This window comes from Anser cygnoides, chromosome 21 (genome assembly GCF_040182565.1).
Source record: "Anser cygnoides isolate HZ-2024a breed goose chromosome 21, Taihu_goose_T2T_genome, whole genome shotgun sequence".
Classification (NCBI taxonomy): domain Eukaryota; kingdom Metazoa; phylum Chordata; class Aves; order Anseriformes; family Anatidae; genus Anser; species Anser cygnoides.
The window spans coordinates 1,952,808-1,977,094 of record NC_089893.1 but is presented as its reverse complement, the minus strand read 5'-3'; the positions used below and the strand labels follow the sequence as shown (position 1 = coordinate 1,977,094).

Below are 24,287 nucleotides of genomic sequence, written 5' to 3'. Positions count from 1 at the left end.
AGATGTACAAGACACAAATATTCTCTCTGCATTTAGATGTAGCACTTCATTCAGCAGAGATATTTGTAAGCCTCCTTCCCCATATCAGGTAGGCTAGATTGTCGCCCTATTTAATGGTGGGGAAATCAAGGCAGCCAGAAGCAATCCATCTTGATCAAGGTCACCCATGGAATCAGTGGCAGCCAGGGGCAGAACCCAGGAGTCTTGGATCCTTGCTTTAGCCACTGGGAATTAAATTTTCTATTGTCTTTGAAACTGCTGGGCCGGAGTGAGTGTGTTGCTAAATTGCAGAGGGAGCCAGATTTCTATGCAATCTCCTTTTTGTCGTGTTCTTTTCAAGATGTTTTGGATCATTTGTCTCCCCATGTCAGTGTATCTACTTTCTAATTAATTCTCTTCTGTGGCCCAGATGTGTGCATGCCTGCTGGAATCTGGTTGGAAGGGGTGTGTGCGAGGAGCTCGCAGCACTCAAGGTGTCTGTCAGCACACTGCAACCACACAGATGGGAGGCTGGGGTGGATTCCTGCTATGCATCCACAACAGGATCCAATTGTTGCTACTCCCGAAAGCACAGTAGAATCTGCAGGCAGCTGTTTCTGGCCTTTCTCCCCTTAGAATTTGCAAAGGAAGTGTGATTGGGCTCAATTAAGACCGGAGAGTGGGGGAATTTCCCAGGGGAAGCACTGCTGGTTGAGCCAGGATCCCCAGTCAGCTGTGGTTGGCTTTGTGTGCTATCAGCAGTTGAGGTGAGGTATAGTACGTCTTCTCCGAAGCACCTGCCCACTCCCAAAATGAAGGAAGAAGGAACTCTAAAAAGATGCCCCTAAAATGTAATGTTCTGGAGGGACCTCACAGCGAGTAAGGCTTGTCTGTTTTGCAGGCAGCATCCAAAGGTTTCATCAGGGTGGCTGCTAGGTCCTTCAGGGCTGCTGGCTGTGCTCCCTGCCACAGGTTGAAAAGTCCAGTCTAAGCGTGTTGGTTGACAGCTTGTAAACATAGCCTGTTTGCTCACTGAAGACGTGACCAGAAGAAAAACTCTGGCTGGCTGGGCTTGGAAAGAGCAGGGGAATCCTTTGCCTTGGAGAGCCTCTTCTTTTTAGAGGTGTCTCATGCTCAAAGGTGCTCTCTGGCAGCAAAAGCCACGCAGACCCAGCCCGAAAGCCCAATAAAGTAGCAGATCGGATAGAGTAGTGAAGCCTGAACCCTCAGCAGCTCCTCTTACATGGACAGGAGGTGTTCCCTTGTAGAATGTAGCCTGTGCGGTGTCCCATTTGGAAGGAAGCTACAGTTCCTGCTTGCATGAATTACGGTTTTGAGAGACATCTGTCTTCCTGGATGGAGCGTCTGGTTGGGCTTTATCCAGGCTGCACCTAGAGGTGGCCGTCCACTTGTTAGTCCACGAACGAAGCGCCTCTGATGGTAAGCTTCCATGATGGGCTGCAACAGGGAGCTGTGCAGGGGGCTGCAATGCAGTGGCCTTGTCTGTGGGAAAGGGGCTGTGTTTATTTTGTGGCTCTTTGTTGAACGTGACTTCCTCATCCACGCTGCATTGTTCAGTGCTGCTGAAAGGCTTCACTGAGGCTGCTGCCCTGGCTGTGGGTGCCGTGCACGGGCATCTTCTGCCGCTGTTCTGAGTTGGGGTGTTGGCTTAGGTCAGGTCATCTCTGAGGTGCAGGACACGAGAGCTCTCCTGGTTCTGTGCATTTCTGAAGGACGAGCAAAGGACTACAGCCTAAACTGGGTCTGAGTATCATTTTCTCTGCGCAGGTAGTACCCTTGAGCTGGTATTGCCAGTCCCAGTTCCTGCCTGTCTCTTGGTGGGTACTGGGTTATTAAATGGTTCTACTTCTCCTGGGTGACTACAGCTGCTGCAAGTGCTGTGATTACTACCGGGGCCTTTGGAGGGACCTTCCTGCTTCCAGCTTGTTCCTTGAAGAATGAATTTGCCCTGAGAACTTGAGGGATAGTGGGTGCATCTTGAGTGTCAGTCTCTAGAGTCTTCAGGCATGGTCTTAGCGGGGACCTGACTTTCTTCTTTCTTCCTCAGGGTACTCACATGCCCGTCCTTTGCTGTGCTACAACCGAGGTTGTGCTGCAGCGCTGCTGAGCACATGTCTGGTGAGGCACTTTGGGATCTGTTTTGAATAAAATACTGCGTTCGTGCAGATGTGCCCCAGTCAGGCAGCTCGCATCTCTAGCCCGTAGTTGTTGTGGATAGCGATGGTGGCTCCTCCTTGGCTAATGTAGCAGCACACTGGTGTTAATCACTTGGTGACCCTCAGGACTGCAGTGTGTTTTGTTGCCAAAATCGCCCGGTGCGAAGCCGGTGCCGCAGCACGCGGGGACTTCGGGCCACCAGCAGCGGAGCTACTGAAGGGCTCGCTGTCTGGAGTGCTGTCTGGCAGCAGCCTCTTCCAGTGGGGCGAAGGCTCCCCAAGGCTGGCTAGCCTGTGATGGCAGGCAGCACGCGTGCTGAATGCTGCAGTCTGTGCCATATGGACCTTCTCCTCCTCCCTGCTTGCCCTCTCCGTGTTGCCCTCCCTGCTCCGCTCCCCTCCCCCTGCAGGCGGTTTGACAGAGCAATTGGGCAGGCGCTGGGACAGCAACTCTGACATAAATCTCTCCTGGTGTGGAATGAGGGGTATAAATATCCAGAGAGTGATGTGATCTTTCCAGCTGCTATTAATAGGTCCCCAGAGAACAAGAGCGCGCTAGCAAGACTGGCTGACGCTTAAAGGGCTAGCAACTCCCTTATGTGCTGTGAAAATTAATCAGCACTGTGGCTCACCATCTTCCTTCAGGCTAGAGCGGAGCCCTTGGAGAGGTGTGTGGAGGAGGAGGGAGCAGCTAACGACTCGCTGGTTAGGAAGCAGCGATAGGCCAAGCTGTGCCCGAATGATCCGGCTAACTAGCTCGCAGTGCCTGGGCAGGCCGTGCAGCAGTGCCGTTGCTGCAGGCTTCTCCGCTGGGCACCGCTGTGCCAGCCAGCTGCTGGCTCCCCCATACCCTGCAGGGAGCACGCGTGAAGAAATCCGTTTTACAGGCAGGGAACTCGCTGGCAATTGGTGGCAAGATGCAATGCACGCCTCGCGGCGATCCCCGTCTTTCAGAGATTACGGGTCTGCAAAGGGGGCTTTGCTCTTTGGCTGCGTGCTGGTCTGGGAATGGCGTTCTGCCCCAGCACAACCAGCGCTTGGCTTTTGCCGGTGGTGTCTCTTCAGGCCTGCTTTCAGCAAGTTGGAGGTGGTGCACACAGTGCTGCCAGGCTCTTTCTGTTCTATTTAGGAATGTGGGGTTTCATCTGGAGCCGGTGCTTCCTGTCCTTGGGTGGCAGAAAAAATCCATGCTCAGCATCTGGCCTGCTCAGTCCAGCTGGGAAGAGCAGAGCATGGTCCCAGTAAGCCCTGTGTACTGGGAAATTTGTCTGCCTATGCAAGAGAAAGGTTCTTGCCGGTGTGGAGGGGGTGTCACGCAAGCAACATAACAGAAGTAAGCAATCAGAGAGTAATCCCTCAGCCTCCACAAACACATGACAAGGTTGGATGGGGCTTTAGGCAACCTGATCTAGCGGGAGGTGTCCCTGCCTGTGGCAGAGGGTTGGAATGAGATGATCTTTAAGGTCCCTTCCCACTCAAACCATTCTGTGGTTCTGTGAAACACGTGGCTTACTCTCCCTCCCCGTACCCTCCCCAAGAAGCAGAGAAGGCAGTGGCAGGTACTGGGAGGCAACGGGAAGGAGGGACTGCAGCTTCAGGGTCCCTGGCCTGAGTAGGAATGAGGCTGTAGCAGAGGAACGTGAGGTCCTGACGGTGAAAGTGTTACGTTCTCCAGCTGAAGAGAGCTGAGGAGCATTTCTCGTAGGGATGTGCTTCTTTCTGCACCAGCGCTGTCCGAGAGGGTTTAGTGATGAACACAGTACAGGCCGGGAAGAGTCTGTGTTCAAGAGCTGTGTTCCTAAAGTCAGAGTCGGGCATCCCGAACAAACATCCTCTACCCATTCTTGTGCCCCCGAGATGAGGCTGACTGAAGCCTTGCACTGCAGGTCACCTGTCCCATACTGACCAGAGCTACCTGCGGGAAGTAGGAGGTCATCGTAAGCCGGGAGGGATGCAGTTACGAGGCTGCTAAACCCTCCGGAACACTTGAAGTGCTCTGGTACTGTGCAGCTGCAGCCCAGTCATCTGTGATGCCCACATGGAGCTCCATGGGGAAGAATGCCAGTGCAAGCATAAGAAATTCTGCTAAGGCAAATTGGTCCTGCAAGAAGGGCTGGCTGTTGCTGCAGCATTTCTCAGCTGCACGCATATCCTTCACCCCAGAAGCCTGCATGCTCTGCCCTGACCTCCTCTTCCCTGAAATGTTCTGCCTCAGCTTGCGGGGCTTTCCAGAAAGATGGGCTGGGTCTGGAGGAGCGGAGCTTCGCCGTGTTATCCCCGCAGGCCCTGGGCATGTTGCATCATCCCGCTGGGCTGGAAGGTGGTGCTGAGGTGGGAGCTTCCCCGCAGGGGCTTGGGGCAGGAGCCAGCACCACCCCTGCGGTCCCTGAGAGATGGTGATGCGGCTTAGCTGACTGGTCCCACGTGCCCTGGTCTCCTCTTGCCTGTAGTGGACTGCCTTTTCTACCTTCTCTGCAGCCTGTTTGGTCTTCTGCTCAGGAGAGTTTCTCTGCTGCCTCAAGCCTTTTTAGTCCTCCTCTGTGCCTTCCCAGCATTCTCTCTGTGGGTTTGTGCCAAGATCACTTTCTGTTCCCACAGCTGTCTCCTGCGTGTTTAACAGAGCACAGGATGCTGAGTTAGCAGCTGAGTGCCTGGGCTGCCCAGACATCAGAAGAGGCCCTGAAACCACGAGGGCACCAGCTTTCAGTTCAGGGTTGCAAAGGTGTTTTACCTCTGGCAACACTGTCAAAGCAGCTCTCAGGGTCCTTCCGTGCACCAAAGGGCAAGGCTGGCACGCAGCAGTACCCTGTTCTAGTCCTGACCCTGTAAGTGAGGGCTCTCTGTCCATCCCTCTGCCTTTGGGACTGGCAAGGCTGTGTCGCCTGAGTGGCAGCGTGCTGCTCATCCTCCCGCAGCTGGCTGCAACGCAGGATCCTTTGCTTGAACGGGCCAGGCCCGATTCCTGGCACAAGCAGCTCTGGGTTCTGCCTTGCAGGGGTTTTGCCTGACCTGCAGGCTCTGTGCTGACCCTCTGCCCTCTTCTCTCACAGGTTTCTGACCCAAGGGCCTGGGAGCTCCCTCCAGTGGTGCCGTGGGACGCTTCAGCCAATCCAATGCACCCTGACAACAAACTGCCCAGCCATGGCAAGGCAGGCAGCAGCGGTGCGCCGGCCCAGCACCACAACGTGAGCCAAGCACCCACCTGCAACCTGGGCTCAAAGGGTGTGGGGGCGGGCAGCCATGGCGGCAAGGCCACTCAGATCTCCCCTGGCAACTCTGGACTGAAAAACAGCCAGAACACTGTCCCAAACTTCAGCTCCTTGAAGGGCAAGGTGAAACGGGAACGAAGCATCTCAGTGGACTCTGGAGAGCAACGAGAAGCCAGCACCCCTTCGCTGGACACAGAATCGAAAGGTAGTATGCTCCTAAACCTTGACTCAGCAAGTCCTTCTCTCAGTTGCTCCAAGCACCTTGGTGGGACCAGGGATAGGAGCAGCTGTGAGCATCTTGTGTTTCCATGCTGCCACTTCTGTTCGGGCTTGCCCTGGCTGCCTGTGCATCTTTTGCACCTCTGCTTGTCATATCTGCAGCTTTGGGAGCGGAGTGGCTGGCTGTTGTTGTCCCTGTGGGTTTTTTTTGCATTTTATTCCCTAAACTGCTGGTTGCATTGGGAGTCTGGGACTCTGGTTTTCATGGGCTTCTGAGGCGTGCCAAGCAAGAGCCTGGTTCACTGAAACTGCTCCAAGTGCCCCTGCTCTGTATTGTACAGACTTTCAACTCAGGACAGAGTTCAGTTTTTTTTTTTGTCTCCTCGCTGTTGGCAAAGATCTGCCTTTGTGGTATTCTTGCAGCTGTCCAGCTACTCAGCTGTGGTTAGCAAGGAGGTGCTGCAAGGGTCTCTGTCTGAACAGCTCTGTGGTTTCATCAGCTATGGGTGACTCTTGTGTTGAAGCATGTGGCTTCTGGAAAAGGGCTGAGTCAGTACTTCCAAACCCTCTGGCTTCCCTGCCCCAGCTGGCCTTCCCTGTAGTTTCTTGCATTCCACCAAGCCTGGTGCTCAATGGCTGCGTGTGACGCTTGGCTACAGGAAACAGGCTTGCTGTAGGAGAAATACCAACGGTGCCCTTGATTCTGGCTGAGATTCACACCTGGCCACCTGAAGTTGTTGTCCACAGGCAGAGCCACTGCTTTGACCTGTGCCCCTAAGCGTTTGGTTTCACAAACAAAGGTGTGTTGCCTGGCTGGCATAGGCCAGAGCTGTGCCTTGGAAGAATGTGTGGAACATACCTACTGCCCCCAGGAAAGCTTTCTCCCAGCTGTGTTGGGAGGTTAATGTATGCCATCGGTCATAAGCCTTTGTAGCTTTATCTTGCTATTGTCTTGTAGCCCAGACTTCCACAGGAAAATTACTGAAATGACATGATCAGGAATGAATGCCTGAATCTCCTACGTTTCTGCTGCAATTCACTGATGTGTCATGTGAATATGGCCCATAAACCACTAGATGATATACAAAGGGTGATCAGATAGTGTTACGTTAAAGAACAGGGCTGAGCCAGTCTGAGCAGGTGCTTGAGGACCTTTACTAGGGCTGGGAGATGTCAGTGTGAGGCTGCTCACCCCTTGCATCCTGGCTGGGCTGGCAGAGCCATCCCTCAGAGCACTCTGACACACGGGGAGTGCCCTAGCCACATCCTCCCGTGTATTCAATGGAAGGTTTAGATATCACAGGACCTGTAGAGACCAACCACTTTTCTGTCTTGTTGGGAAATTGGTAGTCCCCAAGGGTAGAAGAGCAACTTTCAAGCCAAAAAGCTCAGCTCTGTCCAGCACAGGCTGTGTCAGCTGCCTTGCTCAGCTGAGCAGTTCTGCCCTCGAGCATCCCCCATAGTCATACTCTGGTCCTGTCTCTTTTTTTATTTCTGCTCAGTTTTAGAGGCTGTCTGCCTTTGGTTGCTTGGTGGGGGGAGGCAGTGGGGGAGGTGAGTGTTGTCATTTAATGACTTTTCTCTCCACTTACTGCTCTGAAGTCTGTGGCCAGGCCAAAAAGACAGCCTTGCTCAGTACTTCATCAGGAGACCCGTGCATCCATGCGTCTGGCTGGGAGGAGAGATGGTTGTGGATGTGGGAGCAGACCTTTGGAGGAGCAGAGCCAGTGTAGGTGCAGAGGAGAGGAGGACAAGGATGAAGCAGTAATCTCAAGTCCCCACTGCCAGCCTGGTGGGGAGCTGTAGGATTTAGTGCTCAGCTGGTGTCTGGCAGGGCAAGCACCTGGGAGGTCCCCTCTCAGGAACTGTCTGGTTGGAGCTAGCAAGAGAAAGAAGGGTGAGGAAACCAGCAGGCCTCTAACAAGCTCCCTGTCTGTCTGTTGTGCTAGACTTCAGTTTTTGTGAATGACAGACAATCTAGTACTGACTGTGCTATCCTGTCAGCACTACAGCCAGCGCTCTGCCTCCTTTGATGAGCGAGCATCTGGGCTGTGGCTGCAGGATGATCCTTGGGTCCAGCAGAGTTGCTGGCATCCTCAGCCTCAGCCTTGTGCTGCTGTGAACAGCTGTGGGGTAGCAGTTCAGGTGGAACGTGGGCTGCAGAAGGCTTCCTGTGGGCAGTGCCTCTGGCCAGGCACTGATACTGCTGAGGGGCTTTCATCCTGGGCCATTCACCCCTGCAGCCAAGCCTTTTCTGGAAGGTATTGTGCTGCAGCTCTGGTACAGTGCTCAGAATAGAGAAGGCTGTGTTTCATCTGTGCAGATGAGCCCTGTGTGCATCCCACTGCTGTTCAGGGTCTTGGCACACCATGCCCAGGGTGGCCCTTGGCAGGGGACAGTGTCTCAGCGCCAGCCTAGATAGCTGCGGGATAGTCAGTGAGCCTGGGCTTTGGCAAACTCCAAGCTGAAGAGCCTAGCCCTTGCACCTTGTGCTTCCCTAGTTGCTTTCACCAAGGTGACCCAGTGTGTGGCACGCAGCCGGGCAGAGCCCCAGCCCCTGACAGGTCTCTTCAGATCAGCTCTTCTGATTGTTGTGTCCTTTCACAGGTGAGGTAGCTCCCCGTAGCAAGCGGCGGTGTGTGCTGGAAAGGAAGCAGCCATACAGTGGGGACGAATGGTGCTCTGGACCAGACAGCGAGGAAGACGACAAGCCCATCAGCAGTGCACACAGTGAGTGCCTACCTCCTCACCCACCCAGAAGCCTGAATAAAGCCAAATCTCTCCGAGTGTGGTGTGGCAGGCCATTATTGGCCGTTGTGCTGTGAGAGTGTTTGTGGCCATGCAGTGAGGTGTGGAACCCGTTCTGTACAGAGATGCCACTGAAATGCTGGAGGGGGAAGGTATTGAGGGTGGGTGTCTATACTGTGCGTTGCACTGGCCACTGTAGCAGCACAGAATTGTCATCTTGAAAATGTTTCTGGCTTAACATCAATATGATGCCACTGGCCACACACACAGGCCTACCCTTGCCTTAGTGGCAGCCAGACCGTGCCACGTGCATTGCCCTTGTTGCATCAGCTAACTGCCACGCCACCCACCCAGGTCTCTGCAGCTGTGTTCTAAAGGCATCTGAGGCTAAAGAGGCTCTCGGTGTTTCAACAATGGTTCAGGCAAGGCTGGGCTCGCCGAAGGTGTTCAGGGAGTTCTTCCACTTCCAGCCACAGCCATTAGTTGAAGCCCACCTATTCCTAAAGCCTAGGATGATGTTTTGAAATTTTGTAGGTGTAAAGGTTTTGTGAACTTCCATGTCTAGTTGCTTAAATTTCCATCTCTTCTGTCCACTAGAGTTCAAGATGTTAGAAAAAAGATGTCTATTTCTCTTTGGAAGCAGCACTCTCCCTTGTGTGGCAGTTTGATATTGCAGTGAGTCAGCAAATGTGCATGTTTTGTGAGGGTGTTGGGCAGCAAAACGTAGGTCTCTCCTGTTTTCTAAATGTATCAAAACTCTCAGATATTTTGCATCTAGAATTCAGTTTACTTTCAATTTGTAGCAGGGAGAATATTTCATAGAATCATGAAATGGCTTGGGCTGGAAGGGACCTTAAAGATCATCTATTTCCAACCCCCCTGCCCTGGGCAGAGATGCCACCTGCTGGTTCAGGTTGCCCAGGGCCTCATCCAGCCTAGTCTTGAACACCTTCAGGCGTGGGGCATCCGCAGCTTCTCCGGGCATCGTGTTCCAGTGCCTCACCGCCCTCTGAGTGAAGAATTTCCTCCTAATACCTAATCTAGATCCCCCCCCCCCCCCTTTAGCTTAAACCCATTCCCCCTTGTTCTATCATTATCTGCCTGTGAAAAAGTTGCTCTCCATATTTTTGTAAGTCCTGTTTAAGTATTGAAAAGGCAACAGGGCAGGGCCTTGTGGCACCCAAGGGCCATGGTGGATGTGAAACACAGACATGTATACAACCAAGTGGAGGGTGGCTTTTGTGCCTGCCAGTGCACCATAGCCATCTTCTCCAAGATGTTTCCCAAGACTGTTAGACTCTTCTTCCAGTCGGTTGGGTGGCAGTGGGCTAGTAATTTCCTTCCAGTGGGCTAGTGACTGTATTTGTGGGCAGGGATAGTGTCACCTCCCCTTTACAGCCTTCTCCAGGATCTGCCTGATTAGAGCTGGTCAAGGTGGGGCTGACGAGGGGCAAGGGCCTGCAGGGCGGAATCGCGTGTCTCCCCACGTCAGATTTCCAGTGGTGTCTCTGCTCTTCACTGCTTTGCGACAGACTGACTGCTGGTGTTAGTGTCGAGTGGGTCTGCAGGGGGGTCCTTGGTGAAAGGAGAGCAGGGAGCCTGGCTCGGTGGGCTGTAGCGTGTATGTATGGAGCTATGCGAGAGGAAAGCGATGAATGGTGCTGCTACTTACAATGCTTTTTAATTAGAAATATTATTTAATGATTGATGATGATTAATGATTATCACTGGTGAAAAGCATCTCTTCTTTCCTCTGCTTACCCATGTGCCTGTTGTTACAGCCGTGGGAAGGGAGATGAGGTGAGCCTGACCCCTCACTCTGAGGTGAAGGGGAGACCAAAACTGGGCCGCTCGGATGCTTGGGGACGGCGGCCACCCCCATGGCTGGGACTGCTGGTTGGGTGCTGCCATCTGCCGGTGTCAGGAGCGCAGAGTCCCGGGCCCTTGCCAGGCACGCGGTGGCTTTTCCTCTGACTCAAGGAAGAGAAGCGCCCTGACACGGAGATGCGTTTTCATGCCCAGCTCTGCCATTCACACAGGTCTCTGCAGTGGCGTGGCCTTTATGCAAAGAGACTGATTGCTCTGCTGTGGCTGAGGGCCTGCTGCTCCAGCCTTCCTCCTTCCCTCCATCCCCTTTGTTAATTCTCCTGACGCAGAAAACAGTGCCATTCAGCAAAGACTGCTCTGATTCTCTTGCTATGCTGCCTTTAGTAACTTGACTCCTGTGCTCCCACAGATTGTAATGTAGCAGACCCTGCAATGTCCACAGCCTCGCAGCTTGGCCCAGGGTCCAACCCGTTGCCAAACCTGAACGAGACCAGTTCTTCCAGTACGCCTCATGGTGCTGCCCCAGGCTTACGGTCAGACGGTGCAGGAGGTGGAGGCAGCGGAACAGGAAAGCAGCCTTCACAGTTTGTTTACGTCTTTACAACGCACCTTGCTAACACGTAAGCAGGAAACCCTGTCCATCTTCCACTCGTGTGGGACTGGCCTGTCACAGCGGCCTGCTGTATATTGCACTTGACTCCAGGAGAGCTGGACAAACGTGTCTCATGTCTGTTCAGTTACACAGAGCGGGTCCCTGCTGAGGTTCAGGAAGTTTGCTGGCAGCTACCGCTAATGGGCGAACTTTGCCTTCTGTGCACACTTCCTCTCAACAATGCCTAGCACTGCTTTCTGTGATGTTCACTGTAGAGTATATCTAGTCAGCATCTAACTGAAGATTTGCCCAAAGCAGTATGAGCTGCTGAACTGATTCAGAAGCATCTAAGGGGCTGGGGTGTCACAAGGAGTACCACGTAACACTTGGTGTTCTCCACTCGATTCCTCACTTCTGTCCTGCATTATCTCAGCCAAGGAGTCCAGCTTGTTAGATCATAGATTCTGTGTGGTAGATCCCAGAGCATTTTGGCAACAAGCCACCCTTAAGGCAGTGTGGAGCAACAGGCACAAAGCAGAGCAGAGGGCCCAGCACAGAACATGGGAAGAGGGAAATTCCAAGGCAAGTGGTCTTCAGTTAGAGAACCTCACCGTGGCCTGTGCAGGACAGGTGGGAGGACTCTGAGCATATCGTCCCTACTCATTTGCCTCCTAAGCATTCCCTGTACCCATAGGACTGAAGAGAGGAGGTGGCACCAGGGGCCTGGGATGGGGCACAATGTCTGATCTTGGGTGGTTGGTTCTCTCTCCCCAGAGCTGCGGAAGCTGTCTTGCAGGGCCGAGCTGACTCCATTCTGGCCTATCATCAGCAAAACGTCCCGCGGGCAAAGTTAGACCAGGTATACCAACTATGGACCAAACGCTCCTGTTGGCATGTGCTGCTGACCCTTCCCTTCTGATATGGCCATTTCTCCCAGCTCCTGACTCATCTGTGAAGGAAGGGGGGCATCAGAATTCCCTTTCAGTGGTGTGGGAAGCTGCTTTTCTCTGAAACCTCTTCAGAGTGAGTCCTGGTTGCTGTAAGCTGTGAAGAGTTTGGGATGGGGCATGACATGTGGCCCTGCAGCCATGTTGGCAGAATACATAACTGTGGAGTTCTAGAACATGTGATAGGGCCTGCTTCTTCCCCACGAGGAATGAAGGCAGAGCAGCCATGTGGCGTGTTTCTGGGACAGGGTAGTCTCCTTTAGGGTATGGGGAAGACCATACACAGTTTTTTCCTGCTCACTTTGGCTTCCCTTTTCTTTATCAGGCACCAGCTCATAAAGTGCTGGGGGTTGCTGAGCAGCCTCCGATTAACCCTCCTGCTGCCAACACTCCACAGACCCAGCCACCAGCACCTCAAGCTAGTCAGCCACAGCCTCCCCCACCACAGCCTCCTCCTCCACCTCAGTCCATCAGTCAAACAGCTTTGCCTGCACCCAGCACCCTGCCCCAGGAAGGGACAAGTGAAGATGTCCGGAGAGATCTGACTCCCAACTCTCTGGGAAACAACAGTGCCAGCAACCAGCCCGGAAATAACCACCCAAATACGCCCACTGCATCTGCCAACACCATGCAGCCGGGGCAAGTGGACTCTGCTACATCCAGCTCCAGCCTCCTCGGTGAGGGCCCAGGCTCAGGGATGCAGGGGAACGGGCAGGCAGGCCTGGGCCCCAGAAACCCTATGAACTCAGAGGGGCTCTCTAAGGAGCAGCTGGAGCACCGAGAGCGCTCTCTGCAGACCCTGCGGGACATTGAGCGCCTGCTGCTGCGCAGTGGGGAGGCTGAGCCATTCATGAAGTCCAGCCAAACCACAGGTGAGGGTGGGACTGCCCCTCAGCCACAGGCTGCCCCTGCCCAGCCACCCGTACCCCCTGCCAGCATGAAGAAGTACGAAGAGCCTCTGCAGTCCATGATTTCCCAGACCCAGAGCCTTGGTGGCCCCAGCCTGGAGCATGAGGTACCCCACCATCCAGGCACTGATATGGGGCAGCAGATGAACATGATGATGCAGCGGCTGAACCAGGACAGCCTGACACCAGAGCAAGTGGCCTGGAGGAAGCTGCAGGAAGAGTACTATGAGGAGAAGCGCCGGAAAGAGGAGCAGATCAGCATCCATGGACGGCCCATGCAGGAGATCATGATTCCACAGTCTATGGGCAGCATGATGATGCGTGGGCCTCCACCACCTTACCACAGCAAACCTGGAGAGCAGTGGCCAGCAGGGATGGGCAGCCAGCTGCGGGGACCTATAGACGTGCAGGACCCTATGCAGCTAAGGGGAGGGCCACCTTTCCCAGGGCCACGATTCCCTGGAAATCAAATGCAGAGAGTCTCTGGCTTTGGAGGGATGCAGAACATGTCCTTGGATGCTCTTGGGCCCATGAATGCTATGCAGAGGCCAGTCAGGCCTGGCATGGGATGGAGCGATGATCTGCCTCCTATGGGAGGCCCTGGGAACTTTCCACAAGGCTCCCTGCCGTACCCATCAGGGCAAGGGGACCCTGAAAGGTTCATGAATCCCCGTGCCAGGGAGGAGATCCTGAGGCACCAGCTGATGGAGAAACGCCCAGTCGCAATGCAGAGGCCCATGGGGATGTCCAGCAACTCCATGAGCCAGGGTATGGAGATGGAGAGGATGATACAAGCTCACAGGCAGATGGATCAATCCATGTTTGCTGGGCAGATAACAGGGGATACCCTGAGCAGTGCCCCAATGGGAATGGATTTTGCAGGCACTCGGGGGATGCTGAGCCCCCCTATGAGCCAGTCAGGCCTTCGGGACATGGATGCACCCATGGGCCCTGGCAACCTCAACATGAACATGAATGTCAACATGAACATGAACATGAACCTCAATGTCCAGATGACCCCCCAGCAGCAGATGATGATGTCACAGAAGATGAGGGGCCCGGACATGATGGCCCACCAGGGTATGAGCCCAGAGGAGCTGGCCAGGGTGAGGGCTCAGAATGGCAATGGCAATGCTATGCTGGGGGGGGCGCAGAAAATGGTGATTCCCTCCCAGTTCCCCAGCCAAGGACAACAAGGCTTCTCAAGCGGGCAAGGACCGTACCCCAACATGCCCCAGGAGATGGGCAGCACCTCAGACATGTTCAGCCCTGAGCAGGGCACCATGCCTGTTGGGAGCATCAGCGGCACCACCAGACTCAGCCACATCCCTCTGCCTCCAGCCACCAATCCTACTCCTGCACAAGGGGGCAACTTGGCCAACATGCATCCAGCACCTTCCCGGGGGCTGGGCCGCCGGCCCTCTGACCTCACCATCAACATCAGCCAGATGAATTCCCCCAGCATGGGTCACCTCAAGTCCCCCACCCTCAGCCAAGTGCACTCACCACTGGTCACTTCCCCTTCTGCCAACCTCAAGTCCCCACAAACGCCCTCACAGATGGTCAGCATGCCACCTTCTAACCAGTCTGGACCCCTTAAGTCCCCCCAGGTGATGAGCTCCTCACTTAACGTCCGGTCCCCGACTGGCTCACCAAGCCGCCTGAAGTCCCCTTCTATGGCTGTTCCTTCCCCTGGTTGGGTGCCATCTCCCAAAGCCACAATGCCCAGCCCAGGAGTCAACCAGAGCAAGCAGACACTCAGCATGAACTCCTCCGCTTCCATGGCAGGACTGGATCAGGGTACGTTGCTATCTTGTGTGGGAGCGTGCATGGTTTTGGCGAGTGTGTGGACATCCTGAATCCTGGAACAAGCACTCTGTGATCAAAGGCTCCTTACGATCAGCACTGGTTACCTTCTGCTCCTGTGGTTTCCATCCCACAAATCCAGCGTGCTCAGACAGGCTGTGATCACATTGCCAGCTCTAGTCTCATGCTCCCTGTACGCTGTGAAGCACATGCTCCTGCTCTCCTTCCTGCTCTGCTCGCGAGGCTGCTTGTTGCAGGCAGCCTAGAGGGTGTTTACAGCCACTGCCTACTGGCACAGCAGGGCGGTTTCTGTCCTGACAGCAGAGGTGACAGTCGCAAGCCTGGAGAGATGCTACATGCAGGAGTTGGGGTAGATGCCATGGGAGTGATGCCCTGCATTGGAATGACTCAAGGACTGTATTTTTGTCATGTCTTTGCATTTTGCCACCCTTTTGCTAGGCTGTTTCTCCCCATGGTGTTTCTTTCATGACCGCAGGCATGCTCTCACAGGAGTGGGAAGACGTTCGTGTCTATGTCTGCCCCTACTTTTTATGTAGATTTTTTTCCCGCAGGTGTCCAGATAGGGCCTTTTTGAGTAGATGGAAGGGCAAATGGAACAACTTTTTATTCAGCAGCAGCTCATGCTCTGTTTGAGTTGGGAAGTCAGGCAATTTGAAGTGGAAGTCCATTACAGTTCTGGAGCATGAGCCTCCTCTGAGTCTGGAGGACTCCAGGCCTTGCCAGCTGTCCTGCAGCCTTCTCTGATGGCTGCCATTGTAAGGAGGAGATAGGGTTGCTATCTGACAGGAGCAAGCTACAGCATGTGGGCAGTACTGACCTGTCTCTTTCTTGCTTGCAGGTTCTCTCCCTTCTGGGCCCAGGAGCAGTTCTTCGGCACCAGCCAGTAACCAACCAGCCTCTAGCACCATGAATCCCAATATGCCTTTTACTTCCTCTCCAGATCCATCCCCCTCCCAGAACCCCCTTTCTCTGATGATGTCTCAGATGTCCAAGTATGCTATGCCCAGCTCCACACCTCTTTACCACAATGCCATCAAAACCATCGCCACCTCTGATGATGAGCTGCTGCCAGACAGGCCTATGCTTCCACCGGGAAGCATGTCAGGTATGTATCTGCAGGGCTGGGCTTTAGAGGGATGGGACTGTCTTGTTGCTGTCCACAGGTCTGATGAACTGGAAGAGAGCAGTTGTACAGTTGAAGCAGGCAATAGCAAGTTGTGTTCCCTCACCAACTTCCTTCTTAGCCTAAATTTGCCCTCGCTTGCAACAGTTGTCTCACTTCTCTGCCCAGGCTGTCCATCAGCTTTTGGCTTGGGTTTGGAGCCTGGAAGGGCACAACCCAGTCTGGCATTTGAGGCACTCTTCTTCCATGAGCTCTGGAAGCTTTTGGAATGATCTTCACTCAGTGTGGCTATATTGGCCCTGGATTTTCACTGCACCTGGATACGTCTCAGGTCCAAGACTTCCAGGCAGAGGTCTGCTGCTTGGAACCCTTGTACTCTTCTGCAGCGAGACAAGGACACTCAGACCCAGGCTTGGGAGTCTGGTGGTTGTGAGTGGAGCCAGGTGCCTGCATGAGCAAGGCTATGTCGTAGCACAGTTGTGATTTCAGTAAGCAACAGCCAGACATGCTTCACTAGCTGGTGGCACTGATGAGGACAGCTAGACAAATGGTTGTCTTTCGTCATTTGGTGACCAGCATGAAAGGGAAGGGGAATTCCAGCAGACTGTACCACTTGATGTTGGAGTTTAAAGCTGTCTGATAAATATTTTTGGTGGTTTTCAAAATGAAAAATCAACTTGTTGACTCTTTGCTAAGAAGTTACTTAGTTTGACCGCAGGCATGCAAATGCATTTGCTGCCTCTGAAACTGAACCCCTCTGCAAACCCTGTTTGCTCTGCTGTATTGATGAACACATTCCTCCCTCCTGGATAGCACTTGTGTTGGGCTGCCAACACTTGTCTTGCTCCGCCTTGCCACCCAGCAGTGTGTGGTCACAGGAGCTTGCTGGAGGGCTAGCCCTGCAGGCAGGCAGTGGTGAAGGGTCACTCTTCGATGCCTTCTAGGCAGCTGAGTGCCCTGCTGAGATCATGGTGTCCCCATAGAGCTGTTTCAACATGCCGAGCCATCTGGGACTATAAAATTAGCGGGCCATAAGAACTACAAATCCACATGAATTGCACCTGTGTGTTCTGTTAACATCCCTAGTGTTTTGTTAACATCCCTGAAACCAAGCTGCTCCCAGACAGGCCTTGACATATCACCTGTCTCTCCGGCAGGAGCTTCTTGTGGTGGCAAAGTCCTGGCTGACAGCATTGCAGTGGCCGAAATTGAAATAGTTCTCTGCTGTTCGTGGGCTTAGGGAGCTGGATTTTGGAGCACTTCTTTCTGACATTGATGCTTTGCATTCTTCTTGCATCCCCTTACTTGGAGCTCGGGGCTTTTGGAGCAGGAAAGCAAAGCAAACTCACACAGGGTGTGGATTTTGCAGCCCCGAGAGGTCTGTGGGCAGAGTTAACTCTCTTATTTTCTTCTCCTTAGGTGTGACAGGGAATCAGACAAATCAACTGCACTTAAACTCCGTGGGACCTGGATCCTCTCAGAGCCCCATGGGAATGAACCTGCCTGGTCAGCAGCCTCTCTCCCATGAACCACCCCCTACCTCCATGATGTCCTCCCCAAACCCACTGGGCTCCAACATTCCTATGCACCCAAGCGCACCAGGGGCAAGCGTACCCCCCCCGAACCCCATGATGCTGCCCCCAGGGCCCCAGGACTCGCTGAACCAGCAGTGCGGCCCTGTGCCAAACAGTTCGCAGATGATTCCTTCCAACCAGCTCGTGTTCCCCCGCATGCAGCAGCCCCACAATGCCATGCAGTCTCCTGCAGGAGGCATGCCCATGGTCCCTGGTGGGGCAGGTGGCCCTGGCATGCAGCAGCATTACCCCCCAGGAATGCCATTGCCACCTGACGACCTTCCTGCCCAGCAGCCCGGCCAGATGCCCCCTCAGCAGCACATAATGGGCAAGAACATCCCTCCTCGGATTGGTGAGACCTACCCTGCCGTGCTCCCTGGGGTGGCATCGGTGCTGAATGACCCCGAGCTCAGTGAGGTCATCCGCCCCACGCCCACCGGCATCCCTGAGTTCGACCTCTCCAGGATCATCCCGTCAGAGAAGCCAAGCAGCACCTTGCAGTATTTCCCCAAAAGTGACAGCCAAGCACCCAAATCACAGCCTTCCAACCTCCACCTCATGAACCTGCAGAACATGATGGCTGATCAGCCCCCTGTGCGGCCAGGTATGAATGCTCCCAGCCTTCCAGGGCAGCAAGGCGTGCAGCGGGGACTCGGCATGCCCATGTGCCATCCCGGACAAGTGCCCATGCTGGGCAGGACAGGCATACCGCCCCAGCAGGGCATGATGGGCAACAGCATGCACCAGGGCATGATGTCTCCGCAGCAGAGCCTGATGGCCCAGCAGAATTTCATGCTGATGCAGGCCAAGCAGAGGAGCATGTCTGTGTCAGGGGAGATGTATGCCCAGACGGGACACATGATGTCACCTCAGGGCTCGCTCATGGGGCCCCCGCCGCAGCAGAACCTAATGGTCACGCACCAGATGAGGCAGAGAAGTGTCTCCCTGGACAGCCAGATGAGTTACATCCCCGGGCCAGGGAACATGGCAAACCTGCCTTTCTAAGCATGGCTGGTGCACTGGGACAGGGAGGGGCCATGCCTGATTGTACAAACGTTTTTAAATCTTTCGTCGGGGGCGGGTTGGGGCCAATGCCAGTGGAGGACACCAAGTGGGATGCTTTTCATATCGGATTTGCCTCTCTACAGAAAACCACATGTGCAGTAAACTTGATGTGAATTGTTCTTTTTTTTTTTTCTTTTGTTTTCCTCCCTTTTTTGAGGGGAAAGGGGAGGGTGGAGGGACTGGGAGTGGGAGTGGGGCTGTTAATTTTGAACCCTGTGTGTTGTCCAGGGACTTCCAGGCCCTGTGGCAGTTTGTAAAGTTTTCATTTATCATTTTCCTCCTTCAAGTGTTTTTCTTTCTTTCTTTTTTTTTTCCTTCTCTCTCCTTTTTTTCCTTTTTCCTTTTTATTTTTCCTTTTAAGCAACCAAAATGCGCAAGAGGGTTTTTGGAACTAGCTGTAAATAGGTCGCTGAGAAAGGCAAAACTTGTGCTGGTTTTTAATTGTTCTGTATTTCTGTGTTTTAATAGAAGCCTGAAAACATGTTTTAAAAAAAGAACAAAAAACATGCTAAAGGCAACAGTGTACAAGGATTGAAAGCTCTCCTTGGGGGAGGCAGGAGGATCCCCCAGGGTGCACAGGGCATTGAGAGATTCCATTATAGGGTGACTCTTTGTCAAACCTGTGTTATTCATGCATTTGAACAGTTTGCATGTGCAGGGTGTACGGTTTCATGCAGATCTTAGGCCCCTGTGGAGTCTGTGCTGAGCACAAGAACACAACCAATGACTGAGGACCACTGGGGAGGTCAGAACTGTGGCCCCAGTCACTGGAGCAGCGCTCATCTGGCCGGGCAGAGGCCATAGCTTCTTAGGATCCAGCTGTCACTGCTCCATGGTGAAGCTGCTTTGGCTGTGAAAGGGAGAATGCCAGCTGGCTGGCCAGAGAAGCAGCAGGGATCCAGGCTCTGCAGATAATAACATGCTGGGCCCGAAGGTCTCATCCAGCTGTGCCATCTCTAGTCTCTTCTTGTGGTGTGTCCTGTGGGCAGGGTGGCATACGGATAGGTGCGAGGTGAGCTGGATGGTTTCTTCTTGTGCTTCCGGGAGAGGCCAGCTGGGAGCCCTGCCCTTTTACAGCCTTCCTGCGCCAGTCCTTTACCCACCCATTGTCCTCCATGATCACAACGTGTCCCCTCTACCTCTGCTGTTGAATGGTCTCCCAGGTCTTCCTTCCTCATCACACTTGCCTGTCTTCATCTGGGCTTTCATAGGCAGTCTTTGTTCCATCTTGCCCCGAGCTACCTGTTGCAGCCCTGACATACTGCACTGTAGAGGGCCAGCTGTTGAAGATGAGCTGTCCCTGCATGCAATACTACATCTCAGAATCAGAGTTGTCTTGTATGGTGTCAGCTGTGTGGCTGTTGTGTGTCACGAGCTGTCCACGGGCTGCTCTGTGTTTCTGATATAAGAGGTTGAGGTTCTTATTCCTAGGCTGACGGAAGCCATTTGAACAACTCAGGCTTTTCTGGATGTGCTTCGCCCTCCCATCCTCCATTCCGTAAGGTCTTCCTGCACATGGCACCAGTGTTTTTTCCTGTGTCTGTCCACTGAAGGGACTGTGGGATTAAGCACATGCACTTCTGTACACACAGGATCTCTGGATCTCTGCAGGGACCACGTTCCAGCATGGTGTACCCTATGGGTATCCCACTGTGAACTCAGGGCACTTGATTGCCACATGAACACCAGCTGGAGGATTATCTCTGCAAAGCCAGACTTAGCATACTACCTCTCTTGTAACAGCGCTCACCTTTCCCTACTTGAAACCACAGGGAGGAGAAGGCTTTCAGAAGGGGAGGTTGTCAAGTAGAGAGGGATTGGCAAAGCTTTTTATTGTGTTGCAAGCTGTTAGAAAAGACTGGCAGGTGGTGAAATGTCAATCCGGTGTCTGCGTTGATTGGATCTGTAATAAGATTTAGCCACAAAGTCTAATCAGGAATACCTTGAAGCATTGGGGTATTTGTAGAGTGCAGTACTAGGTTGTAAGTGTGGGTCTGGATTTGAGAAAGAACTTCACTCTGGTCTCCTGCTTTGTGTTGTTTATGATCTGACTGAGCATCGTTTTCAAAAGTGGCAAAACAGGAACAATCCTGGAAAGTGCTCGTCCCTGCCTTGGCAGTTAGGGCAAAGAGGAATGGTCTTCAACCCGGGCTAAGTAAGTGTGCTTTGGACCTGACATTGTAGCTGCTTGGATTCTCCATCCTTTCAGACTGTGTGTTTCATCTGGGAGGATGTGGCTCGAGCAGATGCAGCTTTTTCTTAGCTTGACTAGCCTGAAAGGCTGTGGCTTCCCTTGGCTGCACTTTGGGGTGTTGGCTGCTGGTATTTTCTTGTAAACATCCAAATACCAGTGCCATCCCTGAACCTTGCTCATCACCCACCAGCTAGTCTCGGTTAGTTTAAAGCCATAATATTTTTTATTAAAAAAAAAAAAAAAGCTTTTTTGTTTGTCTGTAGACAGCTGTTATTTCGGTCCAGTTAAGATCTCTGCCTGTCAGTACCTTCCCTGTTGTCCCCTCCACCTAGCCCAACTCAGAAGTTGCCTAGGGCTCCCCATCGTCACTCTGTCAGCAGCACGTTGTCCCTGTGTCAGCCCGAGCCCGCAGCGCACTGCTCCGCAGCACTGGAGGAGCCACCGCTGCCTGCACGTGGGCGCGGGCAGCCTGATGGCAGGAGGAAGTCCTGTCCTTCGGTGATAAATTACTAGGAAGCAAACCCTTTCAACTCAGCAGGCCTGTATACAAAAGGGAAATCCTGGCATTATTTCAGCTGTGAGCTGTGGATTTCAGAGCAGCGGTCAGGGCTCTTCCTCAAAATCCCCCTGCCGTGAAGCCAGCCAGCCCTACCCTGACTGCTGTGATGGGTGAACCACAGGGAGATGAGGTGCTGCACAGCACCTTCTGCCTGGGCACCGCTCCCAGCTGTGCCCGAGATCAGCACTTACGGCAGGAGCTTCTCTGGAAGCTAAGTAACAGCGAGTCCTTGTTAGACCTGGGCAGAGTTTACCCGCTGCCATGAGCTGTGTCTAGTCTTGTGTCTTGTAGTTTATTGCTCGGCTTCTCAGCTTGAGTTCTGTGTACTGACTCCACCTAATCACAGTAAAAGGTTTGCCCATGTTTTAGCCATGACTTTGCAATGTTTTTCTGGCTCTGAAAAGTAAACGTTGGGAAACAGCATCTTTCAGTACATCAAATAATCACACACCTGGAATTAGCTTTCACATTGAGGTAATGGTGACTGACCTGTTCTCTGTCATCCCATGGAGAAACTTCCCCAGTCATTTTGTACCATTATATAAATATATATATAAATATAAATATATAAATACAATATGTGAAGACATCTTATTGGTTTTTATTTGAAACAATTTTTAGGCTTGTTTTTGGGTATCTGTGCTGCCTGTAATGTATTGACCTGTTTTATAGGTGCCTTTTTATTAAAAAGACAAATTTCAAAACCTGACCTTGTGCCTGTCTTCGATGGTCTGTGTGAAGTTCTGCAGGGTTGCAAGCAGGTGTGCACAGCATGGTGGTGCCTGGAGGAGCTCGGCTAATGTCACCTGTGGCAGGTTGGTGCTGATAAGGGAGCCCAGCTGGACCCAATATAAATACTTTTCTGTCAGTTAGCTACTCTGTTTGAGAGGAGACGAGCTCTTCTGGGATGTGAAAGTTGTCTGTGCCTAATACATGCTGAGACTTCACTGCAGTTGAAGTCATCTTGTGAAATCTAGGTCAGCCCCTGCTCTCAGCAGGGTCAGTTGTTCAGTCTGTGCTAAGTGAATGATCTGGACCTCATGAGCTGCTTGTGTGATGCCTCCCTCCCTCAGGACTGAGCGAGACGTGACCATGTAGCTTGGCGTGCTTCCTTAACGTGTTGTGGATTTTGCTGTGTAAGTCCAGGCTGTGCTGCTGTTCTGTCCCATCCTCGTGCTAGCCCATCCTCTAGCTTCTGTGGCTTGAGGCGGTTCTTTAACTGCTGCAAGTAATCAACAGCCGCAGGAGAAGCAGCCTCATTTTCTTCTCTTGCTTGCTGCTGGTCCCTTTGTCCTAGCTGTGGATCCTGGCCTGGTGGCTGCTCCCAGCCTCTAGTGCCAGGCAGGGATGGGCAAGGGTGAGGGGTCCAGTGCCAAGCTGAGCTGCGAGCACTGTTCCCATCGCTGTCGGTCCCGTCTCCTGCCACTGAGGCAGCAGCTGTGCGCCTCTGAAGAGAAGCTCCTGGTCTCCATGAGATGTCTGTGAGCTCCTGGAGGACCTGGGACACCTGCGCTTGGTGTGGATGCTGCCTTGAGGCTGTGCCTTTCCTGCAGCAGACAGCAACCAGCCTCTGCTGCTGGCTGGGACTGGGGACCTCCTAGGCAGGATGAGGTGCAACGGGACACCTCCCAGGTAGGTGGGCATGCCCAGGGCTGGGCATGAGATAACTCAAGGTCTTGACAGGACTGCAGGGTGGAGAGGTGACCTAGGGTTAGGACTGGCTGCCCCTGCTGTCTGCTAGCGTCTGGAGCCACACGGTTCCCTCTGGTGCTGAGCATGCCATGCGTAGCATGGCAAAACCTGTGTGTGCCGTAGCTGCTGCGTCCTTTGGGGGAGAACCGGAGCAAACAGAGCAGGCTGGGATTACAGCAGCGTGTGGGGCCTGTGCCGTGGGGCTCATGGAGACTGCTTGGAGCTGAGGCAGGGGCTGCGCTGCTGCCTGCGTGCGGAGCTGGGGTAGCAGACGCTGCCAAGAACCAAGTGCGCGGGTCTGGGTGGTGGGGGCGATGCATGTCCAGAGCCACGATGCAGAAGTCAGCAGTGTGGACGCTGAAGTGCTTGAGCATTTGTTTCCCACTGAGAGATTGGGGGAAGGCGGTAGGTTGTTGTCTTGATAAGGAAAATGAAACTCTGCGAGTTGCAGTGGGTGGGGGTATTGGAGCTGTGCAAGGGTGTGGGGAGAGCCCCTGCTCTGCAGTGCTCCCAGGCACACAGTCACTCATGCGTTCCCTGCCTCACGCCTGTTGGTGTGTGCTTCACTGCCTGCCACAGCCTCATGGCCGCTGTGCGCAGCGGGATCTCTGCTAACTAAAACAACCAAGCTACAGTTCCTGGGCAGCTCAGTCACCCCATAGGAAAGAGGGAGCAGCATGTTACCCTGGGAGCTGCTCCGTGGCCCCTTTGGTGGGCACCAGGGCTGCTTGTGGGCTGTCTGCTCCAGCTTCTGTTGCGGAGCGGTGCCCAGGGCTGGGGTCACACAGGGCTGGGTATGCTGTGGTGATGTGGACGTCACCTCCCTGCGGGAGCCATGCCGCAGTGCTTGGCACTGTCCCTCTCCGGCACGCGCCAGGAGCGGTGCCTTTCTGCGTCACTCTGTGGGGCTGGGCTGGGCCCTGGGGAGTGGAAAGCCCAGCTTCCTGGGTGGTGAAGGAGAGTTCCTCTTGCTGCTTCACGTTGCCATTCAGCAGGCTGAGTGAGTCCTTAGGGCCCAGCTGAGGACAGAGGTGAGACCCACAGGGCAGTATCCGAACTTTCCGATGGGAATTAAGGCAGTCTCATCTCTTTCTCATTTCCAGCACAGCCACAGATGTGGGCCTCTTGCTGCATACCCAGCTCAGCTGTAATCATGAGAGGAAGCAGGGCAACTGAAACAACAGCTGGCTTGATGCAGTAGGGATGGAAAGTGGCTGGGGAGAGCCCTGCAATGGCAGAGGTCGCTCTGGGCTCTCCCTCCCCCAGCTCTGTGTCTGTCTGTATCTGGCTCCTAGGCCCTCCAAGCCAACGTGCAGGTTGCTGCAGGAGCAAAGTCCACCCTCGTGGTCTGCCAGCTCCCAGCCTGGCCAAACACTAGCCCCAGGGGTGGTTTTCCCCTGAGGGCAGCAGCTGCTGGGGCAGTCTGTAACAACGAGCTAAACGCGGGGCTTGGTGGTCTCTGAGCACAACAGAGCCTTTGCTCTCTGTGAGCTCTCGGGTCCCTGCGCAAAGGGGGACGCATGGCAGGAACGTGCCATCAACATACTCCATTTGCAGGTGCATTTCCCTTCTCGAAGTGACACAAATGCAGGCAACTGCTTACAAGCACCGTATGTGGGAAGAGATAGTACTTTATTTGTTTGTTAC

The 24,287-nt window shown here is 53.7% G+C and overlaps 1 protein-coding gene across 3 annotated transcripts in view; it reads left to right on the top strand.

The window, feature by feature from the left end:
* Window positions 1-21,657, top strand: part of BCL9L (BCL9 like) — an 87,258-nt gene extending 65,601 nt beyond the window's left edge. For all 3 annotated transcript variants that reach the window (XM_013187116.3, XM_066981192.1, XM_013187118.3), the window contains 7 exons: window positions 5,207-5,570; window positions 8,192-8,314; window positions 10,569-10,779; window positions 11,526-11,610; window positions 12,024-14,406; window positions 15,272-15,538; window positions 16,976-21,657. In XM_013187116.3, coding sequence (XP_013042570.2) covers window positions 5,270-5,570; window positions 8,192-8,314; window positions 10,569-10,779; window positions 11,526-11,610; window positions 12,024-14,406; window positions 15,272-15,538; window positions 16,976-18,135 — 4,530 coding nt within the window. In that variant the 5' untranslated portion in view covers window positions 5,207-5,269 and the 3' untranslated portion in view covers window positions 18,136-21,657. The remainder of the gene's footprint in view (window positions 1-5,206; window positions 5,571-8,191; window positions 8,315-10,568; window positions 10,780-11,525; window positions 11,611-12,023; window positions 14,407-15,271; window positions 15,539-16,975) is intronic.
* The last annotated feature ends 2,630 nt before the right edge of the window (window positions 21,658-24,287 follow it).